This window comes from Erithacus rubecula (assembly GCF_903797595.1).
Source record: "Erithacus rubecula genome assembly, chromosome: 9".
Taxonomy (NCBI): Eukaryota; Metazoa; Chordata; class Aves; order Passeriformes; family Muscicapidae; genus Erithacus; species Erithacus rubecula.
In genome coordinates, this window is record NC_136660.1 from 15176987 (window position 1) to 15192333 (window position 15347).

Consider the following 15347-nt stretch of genomic DNA (forward strand, 5'->3'; position numbering starts at 1 on the left):
TCTAAATCAGTTTTGGGAGGTTAGCAGAAAGCAGGAGCATGTGGCAGGGAGAATCAGACTACAGTTGTCACAAGTAATTGCAAGTGAGGTTTTTTGGTTCCTCATAAGTTCCACAATGTCCTTCTCATACCATCTTCAGAGACTTGGGATCCATCTGTAGCCAGGGTTGCTTCTTCTCAGCCACCTGTGCTCTCTGAGGTACACTGTATTTTCACCCCCATCCTAAATAATCTCACAGGACAAAAGGCTTAGCTTTTCTCACAACTGGAAATAGGATAGACATACCAGGACAGCAGTCTATTCCTAACTTGCCAGCACACTGTGTCAGTGCAAGAAGTGTTTTAAAATATCTTAATTTAAACTTATCTGCTGGGCTATTTTTAGTTCCTAAGATTCAAGAGCCTTTCCATGTATGGTAGAGGAAGCAAGGGAAAACTGGGTGGGGAAATTTCCTCCTCTGCTTTATATGGGCCTAGCTGCCTGTGCAGAGTCATCAAAGTTAGTACATTCCATATCAGAAAAGGAAATCCTTCTTGTTTAAAGCGGATGTACAGCAGCATCACTTGAAAAGATAGGATGCTTATAAATAAGTGGCCTATTCATTGCCAGGTCATAGAGATGACCTCTTCTAAGAGTGACTGCAGTCACATTTCTCTGCAGAGAGGGAGAGTGCAGCAAGCCATCTCTCAGCCTGTTAAAACTGGTGTAGGCCACAGGGGCTGTGAACAAGATTAAGTATCTGAATGGCAGTTTGAAGTTATTGCTCCACATTTTCTATTTGCCTTTCAGGTTTGACAGTTGTAAGTAATGATCACAGTTATGTGACTGTTAGACTAACTTACTGCTTTTGTCATTCACTGCAGTCTAGGAGACCAATAGGTTTAGGATAGTAGCCTACTACTACTACTACATCCTACATGCCTTAAAGTAAAAAAGAAAAGCATTCTGCTTAGACCAGGAGATTAAAATTAATTGCCTGAACTATTAATCTTACAGAAGTCTGTTCCTAGTAGTGTGAAGCCATGTGGAATCACCCTTGGCCCTTGCCACTCAATGGGCAACCAGCCATTCAGAAAACAAGGACAACTTCCATGGTTGAATCATAGATGGAGAGACTAATCTCATTTCAGCACGCATGAAACTGGAAATCACTTCTGCTTGGGAAATCAGTTTCCATACACTGCAGCAGCAGTCTAGTTGTATGTATTTGTTTAAGAAACCCCACTTAATAACATTCATCTTTGAATTCTCTGCGACTTGGAAGGCCTTTATTAAAGACTACAGTGAGATAAACACCAGGCATCTAGAACCCTCTTTCTCCACCTTTAGGCTTGAGTATGATATTTGATCTTATTCCTTCAGTTTATGTCCTTCTGTGGAAAGTAGAAGTGATATTTTAGGCTGATATATTAATGGGCCAGAAGCCAGATTATAAACTATTGTTGTGTGTCTTGGCTAGTGTGGATAAATTTTTCATTCTTTCTTGAGTCATCTCATAATTGTCACAAGTAATTTGCCATTTTTCCCAGGTATTCTCACTGGAGACCTCCAGCATCATTCCCTCAGGCATGACTCTTGTCTAGAATTTCAGTGAGGATGTTGTGGGTTGCAGTACTGGAAGTAAGGCTGATAGAGATGTGTTGTGCTCCACCTTTGTACCTCACTGCAATCCTGCTGATCCAGAGCCTGAAAGAGACACGGATTTAGCTGAACATGTTAGCTCAAGATAAATCTAGCTGCAGATAATATTCTCTGGGAGGGAAAAGATCTTTAGCATTTGATGATATAAGGAGAAAAACTATGTGATCCCTGAAATAAAAAGGTATATACTCTCACTTGTCCTAGTACTTCTACTATATATCATTTGAAGAATTGTTTTTAAAACTGTCAGTTATTCAGATATTACATTAATGTTATTATTGTCAGCACAGGACTCTGACTCTGGGTCACAGTTCCTCAGATGTGATCAGAGGTCATTCATCATCCTGCTGCTGGTGAAGCAGTGTCAGAGTTCACTTCCAAGCTGACACTTCCATGGTCCTTGCAGAGCCCCAGTTAGTGATTTTTCAGACTATGTTATCCCCTATGTTAAGTTACCATAACCTGGCTTTGCACATGCACTTTTACTCTGACTTAGGATGTGTAAGGCTGATGGGGAACAATGGTATTAAACGAAAAATTTGCCAATAGTTCATATCACAAAGGTGATTAAAACAATGATCACACATGAAACAGCTACACATACAACTTCACAGACTATCTTAACCAAGCTGATAGTTTTAGATTACAGTGTTTTGAGATCTGAGTTGAAAGAAATTGTAATGCAAACAGACAACAGGAATCCTTTTCCCTGTCCAGCTGTTTCCATCAGTTCTGAAAGGGATACGGGAGAAGGTTGCTGACAAGGTAGGGACAAATCGCTCAGGGACAACACTAAAATTGTTTTGAGACAAAGTGAAAGTGATGGACAGGGAGAGGCATTAAAGGGTGAGGCATAAAAGGACTTTGACTAGGAGTGATTAAACAACAGCCATTACTCAAGAGAAGTGAGAGAAAATTATAGCTAGGAAGGAGAAAGCTGTCATTCTGGCAAACTGTTCTTCAGTTTCATTTAAACCCATCATAGGAAGGGATATCAGTTTATTGGGAAATGTGTAAAGCTTTACTGTCATCAGTATCTGCCACTTATATTAACTAAGAATCTTACTCTTTGCAGAAAGTAGTGAGTAGATTCAGCATATCTTGATATACTGACTATACTGAAAGGACAAGGCTGAGTCAGCTTTGGTGTAGAGGTCAAATGTAAGTATTTAATGAAACTTGTATCAGAATGGTCCTCAGTCCTTGCCAAGTACCTTGGAACAATGAAAAGGGTCTCAGGGAAAAAGACCAAGAATATACCCTTCTAGTAGACATAGGCTCTGACAACAAGAAAAAAAAATTAGCTTCAATTAGGTTCATGAAGTAGTTTTTTTGTGCATATTTGCAGAAAAAAAAAAAAAAAAGAAAAGTAAAATCAACATGGACTAATAAAAAGTAAAAAGAATCTTTGACCTGCTCAGTAAGATAAGACTTTATGGCTGAAGGAATAATGTGAACACAGTATATATTGGATTCTATAAGACACCTGATAGAGTTCCACATGACTTTTCCAAGGAGAGAAATATGGATGAGATAGAAGTACCGTAAGGTGACTGCACAATTGGCTAAGAATAGAAGAGAAGACATACCTATTAATGGTTCATGATGTCAGATGAGCTAACTGGCTAAGTTGGTAGTAGTGTTTCACTGGGCTCCTGAATCTAACAGGACTACCTCTATATTTTCACCCACGGAGCTTTGAACACTAACGTCAATCAAAGTTCCTCTCCACCTCAATGTTATTTGACTGGCAAGGAGACAGATGATAAAAAATCCCAACCCTCTTCTCTTCTATCAGTGGATCTTATCCTCTGGCTGCATCTAGACGGACCAAGCAGCATGTACTGTGGGGCACACCACAGCCCCAAAGCTGCTGATATTCAGATCTGGAACCTAGCTGAGACACCTTGCTGCTTTTCTCTGGTTTTTCTTCCTAGTGAAACCCAGGTGTGTGGGGAACACAGGGGAGGGAGGGGGCTTACCTGGACTGAGGAGCTCAGAAGTGTTACCAGGTACACCACTATTGTCTTCCTACCTGCTTTTTTAGATGCTAATTCATGCTTTATAGGCTTTCTAATTGTGGATTGTTTCTCTTGGGTGTTGCACCAAGCAAGCTGGAACAGGAAATAGCAATAATACCATTTTCAATGGCTGTCCTGGGGATTCAATGGAGATTGCTGTGTATTAATTATTATAGGTATTAATTGGCAGATGACATAACACATGGAAAGTATACAGTTGTCTCATGAAAGGCTAGAATTTTTAATGTAGCAGGAGCTTGAATAGTTGCAGAAAAGGACTAAAATCAACTGGTTAATAACACTATATGGCAGTGCTAGAGGATTAATGAAGTCCACATAGTGAGATGGTGAGCATATACTTGTCTGTATTACTGGAGTAGATGTTGGATAGACTGAAAGACAAAGACATGATCAATCAATGGTATCCTGCTGTCAGACATCAAGCAATTTTGTAAGCAGCAGAATTAGCAGATCCTGGCATCCTTTTAATTTTTATTTTGCATTTGATATCTTAGTCTCTCATGTCTAGTAAATGCAAATCTGTCTGATGTCTGTCTCTCACATTCAAAATGAGAAGTGTGTGTGTGTTCTTCAATTTTTGATGCCTAATAAAGACTGCACTCAGGCTTCTCACTTCCTATGGCGGGGTCTCTCTCCTCCTATTTCCATGCAAACTTGTAGGAACATAGTATCTTTGTGATTTCAGACTCTTAAAATTAGCAAATGGACTCAAAAGCTATTAGCATGAAATGGGTAAAGATCCAAAGACATGCAGTATTGACTGCATAAACTTTTCATAGGAAATTGGCTAAAACTTCAAAAGACAGATTCACTAGTGCATTCAACAGGTATTGTCCTTGCAAAAGAAAGTTCTCCTTTGGAAGAAGACTATGTAGGGAATATCCAGGGCCCAGGTGTGAGCTGTCAGCACAGAAAAACTGGCCATGTGTGCTACCTTTTGCACTGAGGACACTTTTCCATCCAGCTCAGGAAAAAAGGCAAACTGTCACTCAGCTGAGAGATTTTTTTTTTCAAGCCTCCATCAGGACACCATGAAACTAAGATATTGCAGCCATGCACAGTATTGTTTCTCTCTGCCTAACAGAGCTCTCCAATAGCACTATGACTATGAATAGTCAAAAATCTACAAAATGACTGAGCATGTTTTTTACCCTGGGCTGTTAACACACCTTCTGAAAAGCCTATTTTTTTCTGTTTTTCGAAAACAGGAGTTTGCAGTGGGGCAGTGTCTCACTGGCATACTTAAAATCACTAGCCATTTAAGAAGAAACACTGGTTTGACAAGTATTTTAACTATTTAACCTCAGATACATGCTAAGTGTTGCAGACTTGAGTAGGATTGTACATTTGTCTGTAGCATCCTAAATTGGAGCTGAAGCCATATCTGTGTTTTATATTATGCACAGGTTATGTGATGGAAATGTGCAAATATCCAAGAATGACGAATATTTCCTATCCCAAGAGTTTTACCTTTACTTTGAAGTAAAAGTATATATACTCCTCTGCTTAACTGTTTGCAATTTAAATACCGATCAAAGCTTTAAAGGTTGAAATTTCAACAGGGAAATACTTAGAAGGTCAATATAACCCATCCAAATCTTATTTCAAAAGGACTTCAGGTATGTCAAGTATGGGACATCTGTAGCCTCTAATGACTTACTGAGATATTTGCAACATTAGCCATGGAAAAATGACTTTGTCTAACATAAATAGCTGGAAGAACAGAATTTGAGGTGACGCCATCTGAAAAAAGCAATTGACAAGTAGCATTTCATCACAGAACAGGCTCTTTGTCTCTGGAAGGAGCAGAGTGCCTTATTTTTTATAGTAATGGCTTTTCTAGGATTTGATCTTGGTAATAAAATTTGCCATTGTTTCCTAGAGAACATGAACAGTATCTGACTTCATGTAAGCCTGCTTGTTCAGTAGCTTGCCTGGGCATACATTAAAATGCTTTCTTTAATAAGGCCTGATCTTTAAAAGGTTTATACTTTTTACACCTCTCTTTACTGTAATTAGTAACAAAAATCATGTCACTTCAGTGAAGCTTAGTTAAGAGGAAAATCTTCATGGGCTTTGCTTAATAGAAATTTTTCCTTTTTGTGGATTTTTTCCAACAGAATTCAGTATGTACATGAAGTAAGTGCTTTAGAAATTAACAAAAAGTTTTCTATAGAAATTATTCACCACACCAACAGAATTTATGAGAGTTTTATAATCCTTCCTTTTACTCCTTTATCTATTCCATTTGAATGTTCTTACGAGAGAGAGAGCTGTATTTTCATTCCAATGATATGTATCAATATAACCAAGAGAGAGATATATATACATGTATCCATATATGTAAATATTCATCAAAGAAGAGACTGGATCACTTCCATTGCTCTTGCTCTTGGAGCCTCTCTATGAGACATGACAGGTCTCTGTACAGCAGTGTTGCCTTGTGCAAGTTGTCTTCTTGGTGTGCAGTGATGGCTGCTGGATTTCAGCATGTATGGTCAGACCTTCCTTTTTCCAGACTCTCTAACATTGGAGATGGTCTGCCAAGGCTACAGAATTGCTAAGGCTGGGGCTGCTGGGAGGGAGAATCATGGGAGATTCCTTGGCCACATCCCTTGGCCACAGCTCTGGGATTGTCTCGCAGGAGCTATTGCTCGAGTACAGAAAGGAGCAGTAAGACAGAGTGTGAGGAGATGCTGAACAGGACACAACTGCAGAGATTTGCAGACTCCCAGCACCATCTATTCCCTTCCTTCCCATCTACAGTCCTCACTATCAGTGTCTCTTCTTTCAACACCTCTCAGTCTCCAGTTCTGGAGCTCTGAATGGTGCTGCCAAAACACCACTCCCTGGTTTCCAAGCACTCTGTCACCCTCCCTGGGCACAGCCACGCTTTCAGTATAGATAACAGCCTCTGGTGTTTTAATTCAGCTAAATAACCTCACTGCAGGCATCCAGGATCCTAATGCTTCTCTGTCAAATGTTCCTCAGTCATGTACACAACAGAAGTCTGAATCATGGAAGAAAATTGATATATACAGAAAAGCCTCTGCTCTCTCTTTTCTTCCTTTTTACCTGAGTGCTCTCTGAGAGCTTCAGGCAAGGAAAGTTATTTTCCTCCTGTTGAGGTTTCTTCTGCCTCTCTGTGCTGGACATGCACTGTGTATTAGTTTCATCTCTTTGAAGGGCTCTTTGGCATAGAAATGATGGATATTGAGGCATTGGTAACACTAACTTGAAACTTGCACTTTTCTAACCTGAAGCTTGCACCACAGAAGTTGTGATAATATAGAGTATATTTTCTTATCGTAACATAAAAGAGGAGTTTCTTCTTACAGGGAGTACAGGGTGGGGTAAAGAAGAAGGGTGTTTAAGTGCCAGGTGACAATGTCCATCACACTGCTCAGTGATGAAGCTATGAAGGCAAAAATAGACATAGTGACCTCATGGCTTTCAGCAGCAATGCCTACGAGACAAAAGAGAGGCTTTAAAAGGCTTGTGACTGATAGCAAAGAGCTTGGACATCTCAGAGTTTTGGTTCTGCTCCAGAAGGGGACTGCTTTGCTCCTCTCTCATTGTCTCTCTTTCTGTTTATGGGGAGTTGTGAATTAAACGGGCTTTGTGACATGCCCAGTTCTCCAGGTCTGGATTCTACTTTCTCAAGTTTGGATCAGCCTTATGCAGGTACAAATATCTTTTTCTCTTTTCTTTTCTTTTTTCTTTTCTTTTCTTTTCTTTTCTTTTCTTTTCTTTTCTTTTCTTTTCTTTTCTTTTCTTTTCTTTTCTTTTCTTTTCTTTTCTTTTCTTTTCTCTTTTCTTTTTCTTTTCTTTTCTTTTCTTTTCTTTTCTTTTCTTTTCTTTTCTTTTCTTTTTTCTTTTCTTTTCTCTTTTTTCTTTTCTTTTCTCTTTTTTCTTTTCTTTTCCTCTTCTCTTCTCTTCTCTTCTCTTCTCTTCTCTTCTCTTCTCTTCTCTTCTCTTCTCTTCTCTTCTCTTCTCTTCTCTTCTCTTCTCTTCTCTTCTCTTCTCTTCTCTTCTCTTCTCTTCTCTTCTCTTCTCTTCTCTTCTCTTCTCTTCCTCTTCTCTTCTCTCTTCTCCTCTTCTCTCCTCTTCCTTTCTTCCTTTTTTCTTTTCCTCTCCTTTTTTTTAGTCTACTCTCCTTACTCTATTCTTTTGCCTATTCTGATTTCATTCTTGCTCTTTATTTTCTATAAGTCATCTTAGGAAGATTTCTCTTCCTATTTTTTTATTAAAATGTTGTGGAAGATTGTAACTTGAATAGCATGACCATTTTTCTATTGGGAGGACTGGTGTAATTAGTTGTGTGCTTTAGCCTTTGATGAGGAGAACGGTGGGAAAAAGAGAAGAGGGAGGTGAGAAGCAGGTCCCAGAGGGCCCTGTTTGCCAGCTCTTTCAGAGCACAAAACAGTTCAGAGCAACTTTCTAGGAAAATTGTACGTGGATCCTAATGCTGAGCCAGGACTACAGTTAAAGCCAAGATCTTCTGTTACATTTTCTCTGGCAGTATTTGCTAGTATTTGCTAGCTCAGACTTTAGAGTTGGCACTTCTGTGGTAGTCTGCTGTCAGAAATGACTGTGCAAACATCACTTTGAATGGTGTCACTCCCTATCTGTTAGCTTCTCATGCTATAAATCCTCCTGTGAGTCACTCAGGCCAGAGTTTACCTTTTCTGCACTTGACTAAGATTCTGTGGTGCTGCTCTTTCTCCTTCTAAGTTTAGAAGCAAAGTACCACCAGCTGAGGTGTAGTAGCTTGTAGCAAGGTTGTTTGTAGTGACTTCCCTTATTTTTCTCCATTGCCAACAACCCCTAGACACACAGGCAAGCAGATCTGTAAATGAAGTGAGCAGACCTTCAGGGACTGTAGTTTGTTTCCATCACAGAGAGCAGGTCTTTGAGGGCAAGTCTGGAACTGCCCTGAAAATCATCAAATCTACACAGAAACCTGGACACTACTTCAGTCTTAGTTCAGCAAGGTGGAGCCATTCTGTAATGAAAATTTTGCTAAGAGCCTTCAGTTTGCAAATGCAAGTACAAATAATGAGCCATTTCAGCATTGATTTTTCTATTTCTATATTGGGTGCAAAGGAGAGGAATGGACTGTGCATCCATGTGAAGTGATCTCAAAGCACAGAAGTCCCCTTGCTGAAATCCCAAAGCAGCAGCATGTGCAATGGAATGGTTGCAAACTTTGAGAGCTTCCTGGAAGGATGACTGCTTTGCAAATCAACACTTTATTTTCAGCATGGGGTGGGAGAGGGAAGCTCTTTCTGCTGTGGTTACACTGATGCAGCATGGAATGATGATACTTGCCTGAACTGTGTATTGTAGAAAGGTTTTGGGAGACTGCAGCCCTCAGGAAAACTAGTAAAACTTCTTAACTAAGCTCCCTGTCCCTCACTGCAGGTGACTTTGACACATAACTGGTTCACATTGAATGAATGTTTTGTGATAAAATGACTGGAAGTGAGATCCTGAAAGGACTGAGCAGGTTCCATCATCTCTTGAGCTAATCCCATCCCTCAGCACTGCCTTGCTCCTCTCCTCTCCTCTCCTCTCCTCTCCTCTCCTCTCCTCTCCTCTCCTCTCCTCTCCTCTCCTCTCCTCTCCTCTCCTCTCCTCTCCTCTCCTCTCCTCTCCTCTCCTCTCCTCTCCTCTCCTCTCCTCTCCTCTCCTCTCCTCTCCTCTCCTCTCCTCTCCTCTCCTCTCCTCTCCTCTCCTCTCCTCTCCTCTCCTCTCCTCTCCTCTCCCTTCAGCACAGCATAATTTATTATATCTCTCTTGGGAATGTCAGGACTGGACAAGGTGGGCTTTTTTGACAAATTCTTAGACACCTGTAGTGAATGCTTGTTTCATCTGTACTATCATGCTGGAAAAAAGACAATGGAAAAGGATGAAATGAAAGACATCACAGATTACTCTGTGGTTTAGGTATGTGGGGCTTTTTTTCTGTGCAAGGTTAGTGCTGACTTCTATCACTTCAACAGTGATGTTGTATAGACAGGCATGTCTATACTTTCCTAAGGGCAGACAAGTTTGGTTTTACTATTGAATCTTGTTCACCACCTGCTTTCCCTGCACACAGTGGCCACAATGTACCTCCCCAGGGCTTTACTGACCACAGAGCAGGTGTAAAATTATTATCCCACAGTTTCATGCCAGTGTCCCAACAGGTGTTGTCTTTTCCAATCAAATCTACTTCAGTGGATTTCCTTCTGGTCTGGCTGATCAGTTGGGATATGGGATTCTTGCTCAGGAGCAAGCACTCTTCTTCCTTGCCAGGCATGGGGCACAGGGAAGGGACTGCAGCAAGGATGAAATCATGCTTCCTTTGCCTCCTGCAGTGGCAGGGCTGCAGAGCAGCAAACAGCCCTACATACAATGCTGCTGCACAACACTGACTGTAGCTTACATTGCAGGGCTCAGATCAGGAGCAGCCCTGCTGTGTCTGCAGAGCACCTCTCCTTTTGCACACATGCAATCCTCTATATGGTAGGAGAAGCAACTACAGAAAGCAGGGCTCCACCTTCAGGGTGATAAATAAATGGTAAAAATTTCTGCAGGCAAGGGCAAGCACTGTAAAAATGTCAGGGACTCTTAGCCACATGCTTCAGAAATAGGAAATCCCAGGTCTGATGAGGAAACTAGACCAGCCATCAGAGTGGGAGGAGTTCCCTCCCCACACCTGCATTAAGATCTATTGTGTTTGCAGGTAAAAACTGCTCCTGATTTTCTACCAACAGTTTACAAAAACATTATCATCAGCAAAAGTGGAATGAAAAGGAAGGGCAAGGAGTGTGTTTCCTCTTATGTGCACTAGAACACCTATAGCCACTTTACTGTCCACCTTTGCCCATCCAATCTTTTCTGATCTCTGAGACTCCCTCTTTCTGTCTCTTTCAGAGCTCCACCGCCACGAAAGCATCCAGGAGAAGAACGTGAAAGAAGCCAAAACTAAGTGCAGAACCATTGCCTCCCTGCTGACAGATGCACCCAACCCCCACTCCAAGGGGGTGCTGATGTTTAAGAAACGCAGGCAGAGGGCTAAGAAGTATACATTGGTAAGCTTTGGCAGTGTTGATGAAGACCGCTCCTACGAAGAGGAAGACGGAGTTTTTCCAACTAGTGAATCTGAATTTGATGAGGAAGGTTTCTCTGATGCCCGAAGCCTAACTAATCACTCAGACTGGGACAACACTTACCTAGATATTGAAAAGTCCAAATCTGACTCTGAACAGAAGGAAGAGAAGCAAAAGGGTTTGAGTGAGGCCTCGGGTAAAGGAGCACGCTTATTCGAGCAGCAGAGGGAACGGGCTGGGAAGTACACAGTTGAGAAAACACCAGTGCAGAAGAGTCCAGAGGCTGCCCCAGCTGCCCAGCCAAAGCAGGGCACACTGAACGGAGATATGCCTGTGCCAGAGAAGGCAGACAACGTGCCCCTCAGCATCCACCTGGAAGGTGTGCAAGTGCCCAGCAAGCAGCCAGCCACTGTCCCCACTCAGCTCCTGACTGCCCCCAGCCCCACCTTCTTCCCACCTCCCCCAAGCACCCCTGACCCCTTCTCTGCAAGTTCAACAAGCATGTTCAACAGGTCTGCACGGCCCTTTACTCCGGGCTTTTCTGGCCAACGTCCAGCAACATCCTCCGTCATCTTTAGGCCATCTGCACCCAAAAAGCCCACTGAAAATCTGAGTGGGCAAAGCACAGTGGTTCCCCCTTTCTCACCTCTGGTTCCAGGAGCAACTGCCAATGCACCAGTGCCAACACAGCGTGGTCCAGTCAGCTCCTCCACATCTCTGTATATTCCTGCACCAGGAAGAGCAACATCACCACTGGAGTCACAGCCAAAAGCGGGAGGAAGCACTCCAGAGATCAAGCCTTCTGCCAACACTGCCCGGACATCCACTGCCTCTATCTTTCTGTCAACTCCCTCAAAGCCAGGAGGGGATATGGCCTCTGCAGCATCCCAGCCACGAGTCCCTGGAACAGCCTCTTCTTCATTGTATATTACTCCAGCACCATCACAGCACATGAGAAGCAGTTCCCCTGTGCCAAAGCAGCCTTCTCCTGCCATCACTCCAGCAACACCACGACCTCCTTCGGAGCCCTTAACCTCCAGGGAGCAGAGGATTGCTGTGCCAGCTCCCCGCACAGGCATCCTGCAGGAGGCTCGCCGGCGGGGCAACAAGAAACCCATGTTCAGTAAGATTGAGGAGAAGAAGAATTCACCCAACCCTGAGCTCCTGTCCCTGGTGCAGAACCTGGATGAGAAGCCAAAAGGTGACAAAGGTGACCACCCTGGGGCAGGTTTTGAGTCTGGGCCTGAGGAGGACTTCCTCAGCCTGGGTGCTGAGGCCTGCAACTTCATGCAGTCCTCGGGCCGCAAGTTCAAGACTCCACCTCCAGTGGCCCCCAAGCCTCAGCAAGATGCTGGATTGGTAAATGGGGCCCAGGACATGCCTCAGCTTAAAGGCAAGGGGGCAGAGCTCTTTGCCAAACGCCAGAGCCGCATGGACAAATTTGTGGTAGAAACAACACCAAAGCCAGAGTACAAGCCCAGGACCCCCTCTCCATCCCCTTCTCTGCCCTCATGCTGGAAATATTCACCCAACATCCGGGCTCCCCCTCCAATAGCTTACAATCCAATGCATTCCCCTTTCTATCCCCTGGCAGCCAGCAAATCTCAGGCTAGCAAAGCAGAGAGCAAAGTGAAAAAGGCACCTGGCCAGAAATCAGGGATCAAGGTCATTGATATAATGCGCCACCAGCCCTATCAATTAAAGTCAGCTATGTTCTGTTTTGGGGATCCCCCAAGCCCCAGCACTCAGACTACTCCTGGTCAGCCAACCCCACAGGCTAGCTCATCCTTTGTGGCAGCCAAGCAGGTCCCTGTGAAAATAGCCAAGACCCAGGAGATTCGTCGCTTCTCCACTCCAGCTCCCATGCCGGCTTCCAGCAGCCTGGCACCCACTGTGCTTGTGCCCCGCTCAGCCACCACGCTGGATGAGCCATTGTGGAGAACAGAAATGGCCTCTTCTGCCCCTGCTACACCAGCACCCTTCCAGGTGGAGCTCAGTCCCTCCCCTAAGCCATATCCGAGCTCCCCAGAGCCTGGGCAGGTGGGGCAGGGACCTCCTCCAAACTCAGCCTCTGCCTCTCGGTTTCAGGTGGCCAGGCCCAAATTCTCTGCAGCAAGAACAGGCATGCAGGCCAATGTGTGGAGGCCAAGTTTTGGCCATCACTGAGGCAGGCACCCCTCCCATCCTGTCCGTGGCCCCGCAGAGCTAGCGCTTGTTTTGCCTTTCATGTCAGCTCAGTACTTTGGGATGAGTGGCACAAAATGAAGAAAAAACCCTCCAAAAATTACTGCCCTTCTGCATCATCCCCTTCTCCAGCCTCCCCTTGGTCTCAGATGGGATACTTCATGGAAAGGCTTACTGGCTGTGGCTAAAGCAGGAGGAAGAATGTGCAAGAGGGCACGTGTGTGGTACACAAAGACTGAGAACTTGTACATAGCAGCAAAACCCACCTTCAGAGGGGTTGAATGGCAGAGGTTATCTCACATGCAGACACACGTGAAGCACTAGTTTTCCTTTCCCAAGTGCTTTGGAGTCACCCCTGCACGGAAGGAAACTAGGAGGCAAGAGCTTTCCAGGAAGAAAGGGTGAGAGGTGGGATTACAGAACAGAAGCCCCAGCTTTCCCATTAGATCTTCTCTGATCCTCCCAGTCTGTACATGTTCACTTGTGTGCACACACACACATGCACACAGCAGCACTCAGCAGGGAGTCAAAGGACACTGGGGACCTGGGACATTTCTCCCAGACTTCCCTCTGTGGGAGCATGGGAAAGAAGGCAAAAAAGCAGAGTGAACAATGGTGTTTGCCCATGCACACATGGGCAGTGTGCCCTGCACCCTAGAGTGGCCATGTGTGCCTGTTCCTCCAGACACCAGGGCTGGGGGTAAAAGGGAGAATCATCCTAGCTGGTACTAAATGCTACTATCAGGTCTGGAAATAGTTTGCTAAAGAGAGGCTTTGATGGGGCTATCACTAGCTGTGGGAATTGCAGAAGGAAGTATCCATCTCTGAGGATACACAAAGTCAAAGCTAAGCTTGGGTACTGTCTGGTTGGCACAAAGAAAGGCCCTGCAGTATCAGTCCCACTGAACAGGATATGGATGCTGTAAGTAGAAAGGTGGATCGCATGGGAGAAGGTATAGTTGCTTTAAAATGAAGCAGGACTGAATATGCATTTGTACATGATCTCTTTGTTTAGTTTAGGACAGAAGTGAGGCTAGGTTAGAAATGGGTCACGATACAAAATTTGATAAAAGCTTTGTGATGAGGGGAAAACGAAGAACTTTTAGAGACATTCTCAGCATAGAAGTGGAGGTCAGGAAAACAGAAAGTCACAAGTAAAACTTCATATGAAATGACTTAGGTGTTATTGTGGGGGCTATTTGATAAAAACTGAAGTGCTCTGAGAATCCCAGAGGATCTGCACTCACACACATATACAGAGTTCAGTTTGTTGGTGATGCTGTGGAAACAGTGCTGGGTATTCCTTGAATATCCCAGGCTAGCCTCCAACTTAATCCCTGCACTACAGGCATACAGGAAGAAAGGCAGAATTCATCATATTAATAGGGATTGTGCATGTGTGTGTGCATGCCATCTATACACTGGTTTACACATCCCCCAGCTATTTACTTTCTGCTTGTGGTCCTCCTTTGCCATCAGCCACTTTTCCAGTGTGATCCCACAAGTCCATCAAGAAAGCATTGCGCCTGGAACACTGGCTCCAAACACAGCAGATGTTCCAGCTGCAGAGAAGGGGTTTGCCACCTCTTTCTGGGTCAGGGTCGCCCAGACTTTTGCTAAACCCCTTAGGAATGTGTACAGGAGGCAGAATGAGGGTCTCATAGCCCTCTGTCCTTGAGACAAGTCTCCCTTCCATTAGACTTTCTCTGCACAGCAGGAGCTTATGTTATGTAGCTTTTTCATGATAGCTCTACTTTTTCTTGGAGGCTTGAATGTCTTTTTGTGAGCACCTGGAGATTTTTCATGTGTGCTCTCCTATGAAGAAAAAGAAGGCTGGAAAACCTAGCTAGCACCTCTGATCCTGGACATGCTTGGAAGGAAGAGAATGAGAGAAAAGGAGAAGTAACACACAATCTGCCTTTGAATCTTTCACACTCTGGCTGGATTTTTTTGTAGGCCTGTGTTTGCAGTGCACAGTCCAGGTGGCCCTGAAACATATAATGAACATGCTGGGAAGAGAGGAGGACAGAACTTACACTTCACTTGGCACACTATCAACCGTGGGAGAGGATTGTAAGAAAAGCCATGGGAATACATGACATAGGAACAGCCAACCTGAATTGATGAGATTGTGTCCCTGAAAAGCCCCAGAGAGGATGTCATCACTGCAGAGTTAATTCAGATCACCAGAATCCACTTAGCTCCAGTGAAGGGGAGCAGCCATGCTACAAAACCTATCTCAGATGATTGCTTTCTCACTCATCCTGTACTGTATTGCATTGACAGTGTTTCTGAGAATTAAAAAAAAAAAAAAAAAAAAAAAAAAAAGAAAAGAAAAAAAAAGAGGAAAAAAAAAAAAGGACCTGTGTGCAAACTGAACCTC

The 15347-nt window shown here is 43.7% G+C and overlaps 1 protein-coding gene across 1 annotated transcript in view; it reads left to right on the forward strand.

Annotated features, from left to right (window-relative positions):
- SYNPO2L (synaptopodin 2 like) overlaps positions 1 to 14665 on the forward strand; it is a 33770-nt gene extending 19105 nt beyond the window's left edge. Inside the window, exon 4 of the mRNA XM_079312803.1 lies at positions 10605 to 14665. Coding sequence (XP_079168929.1) covers positions 10605 to 12946 — 2342 coding nt within the window. The 3' untranslated portion in view covers positions 12947 to 14665. The remainder of the gene's footprint in view (positions 1 to 10604) is intronic.
- Positions 14666 to 15347: the final 682 nt, after the last annotated feature.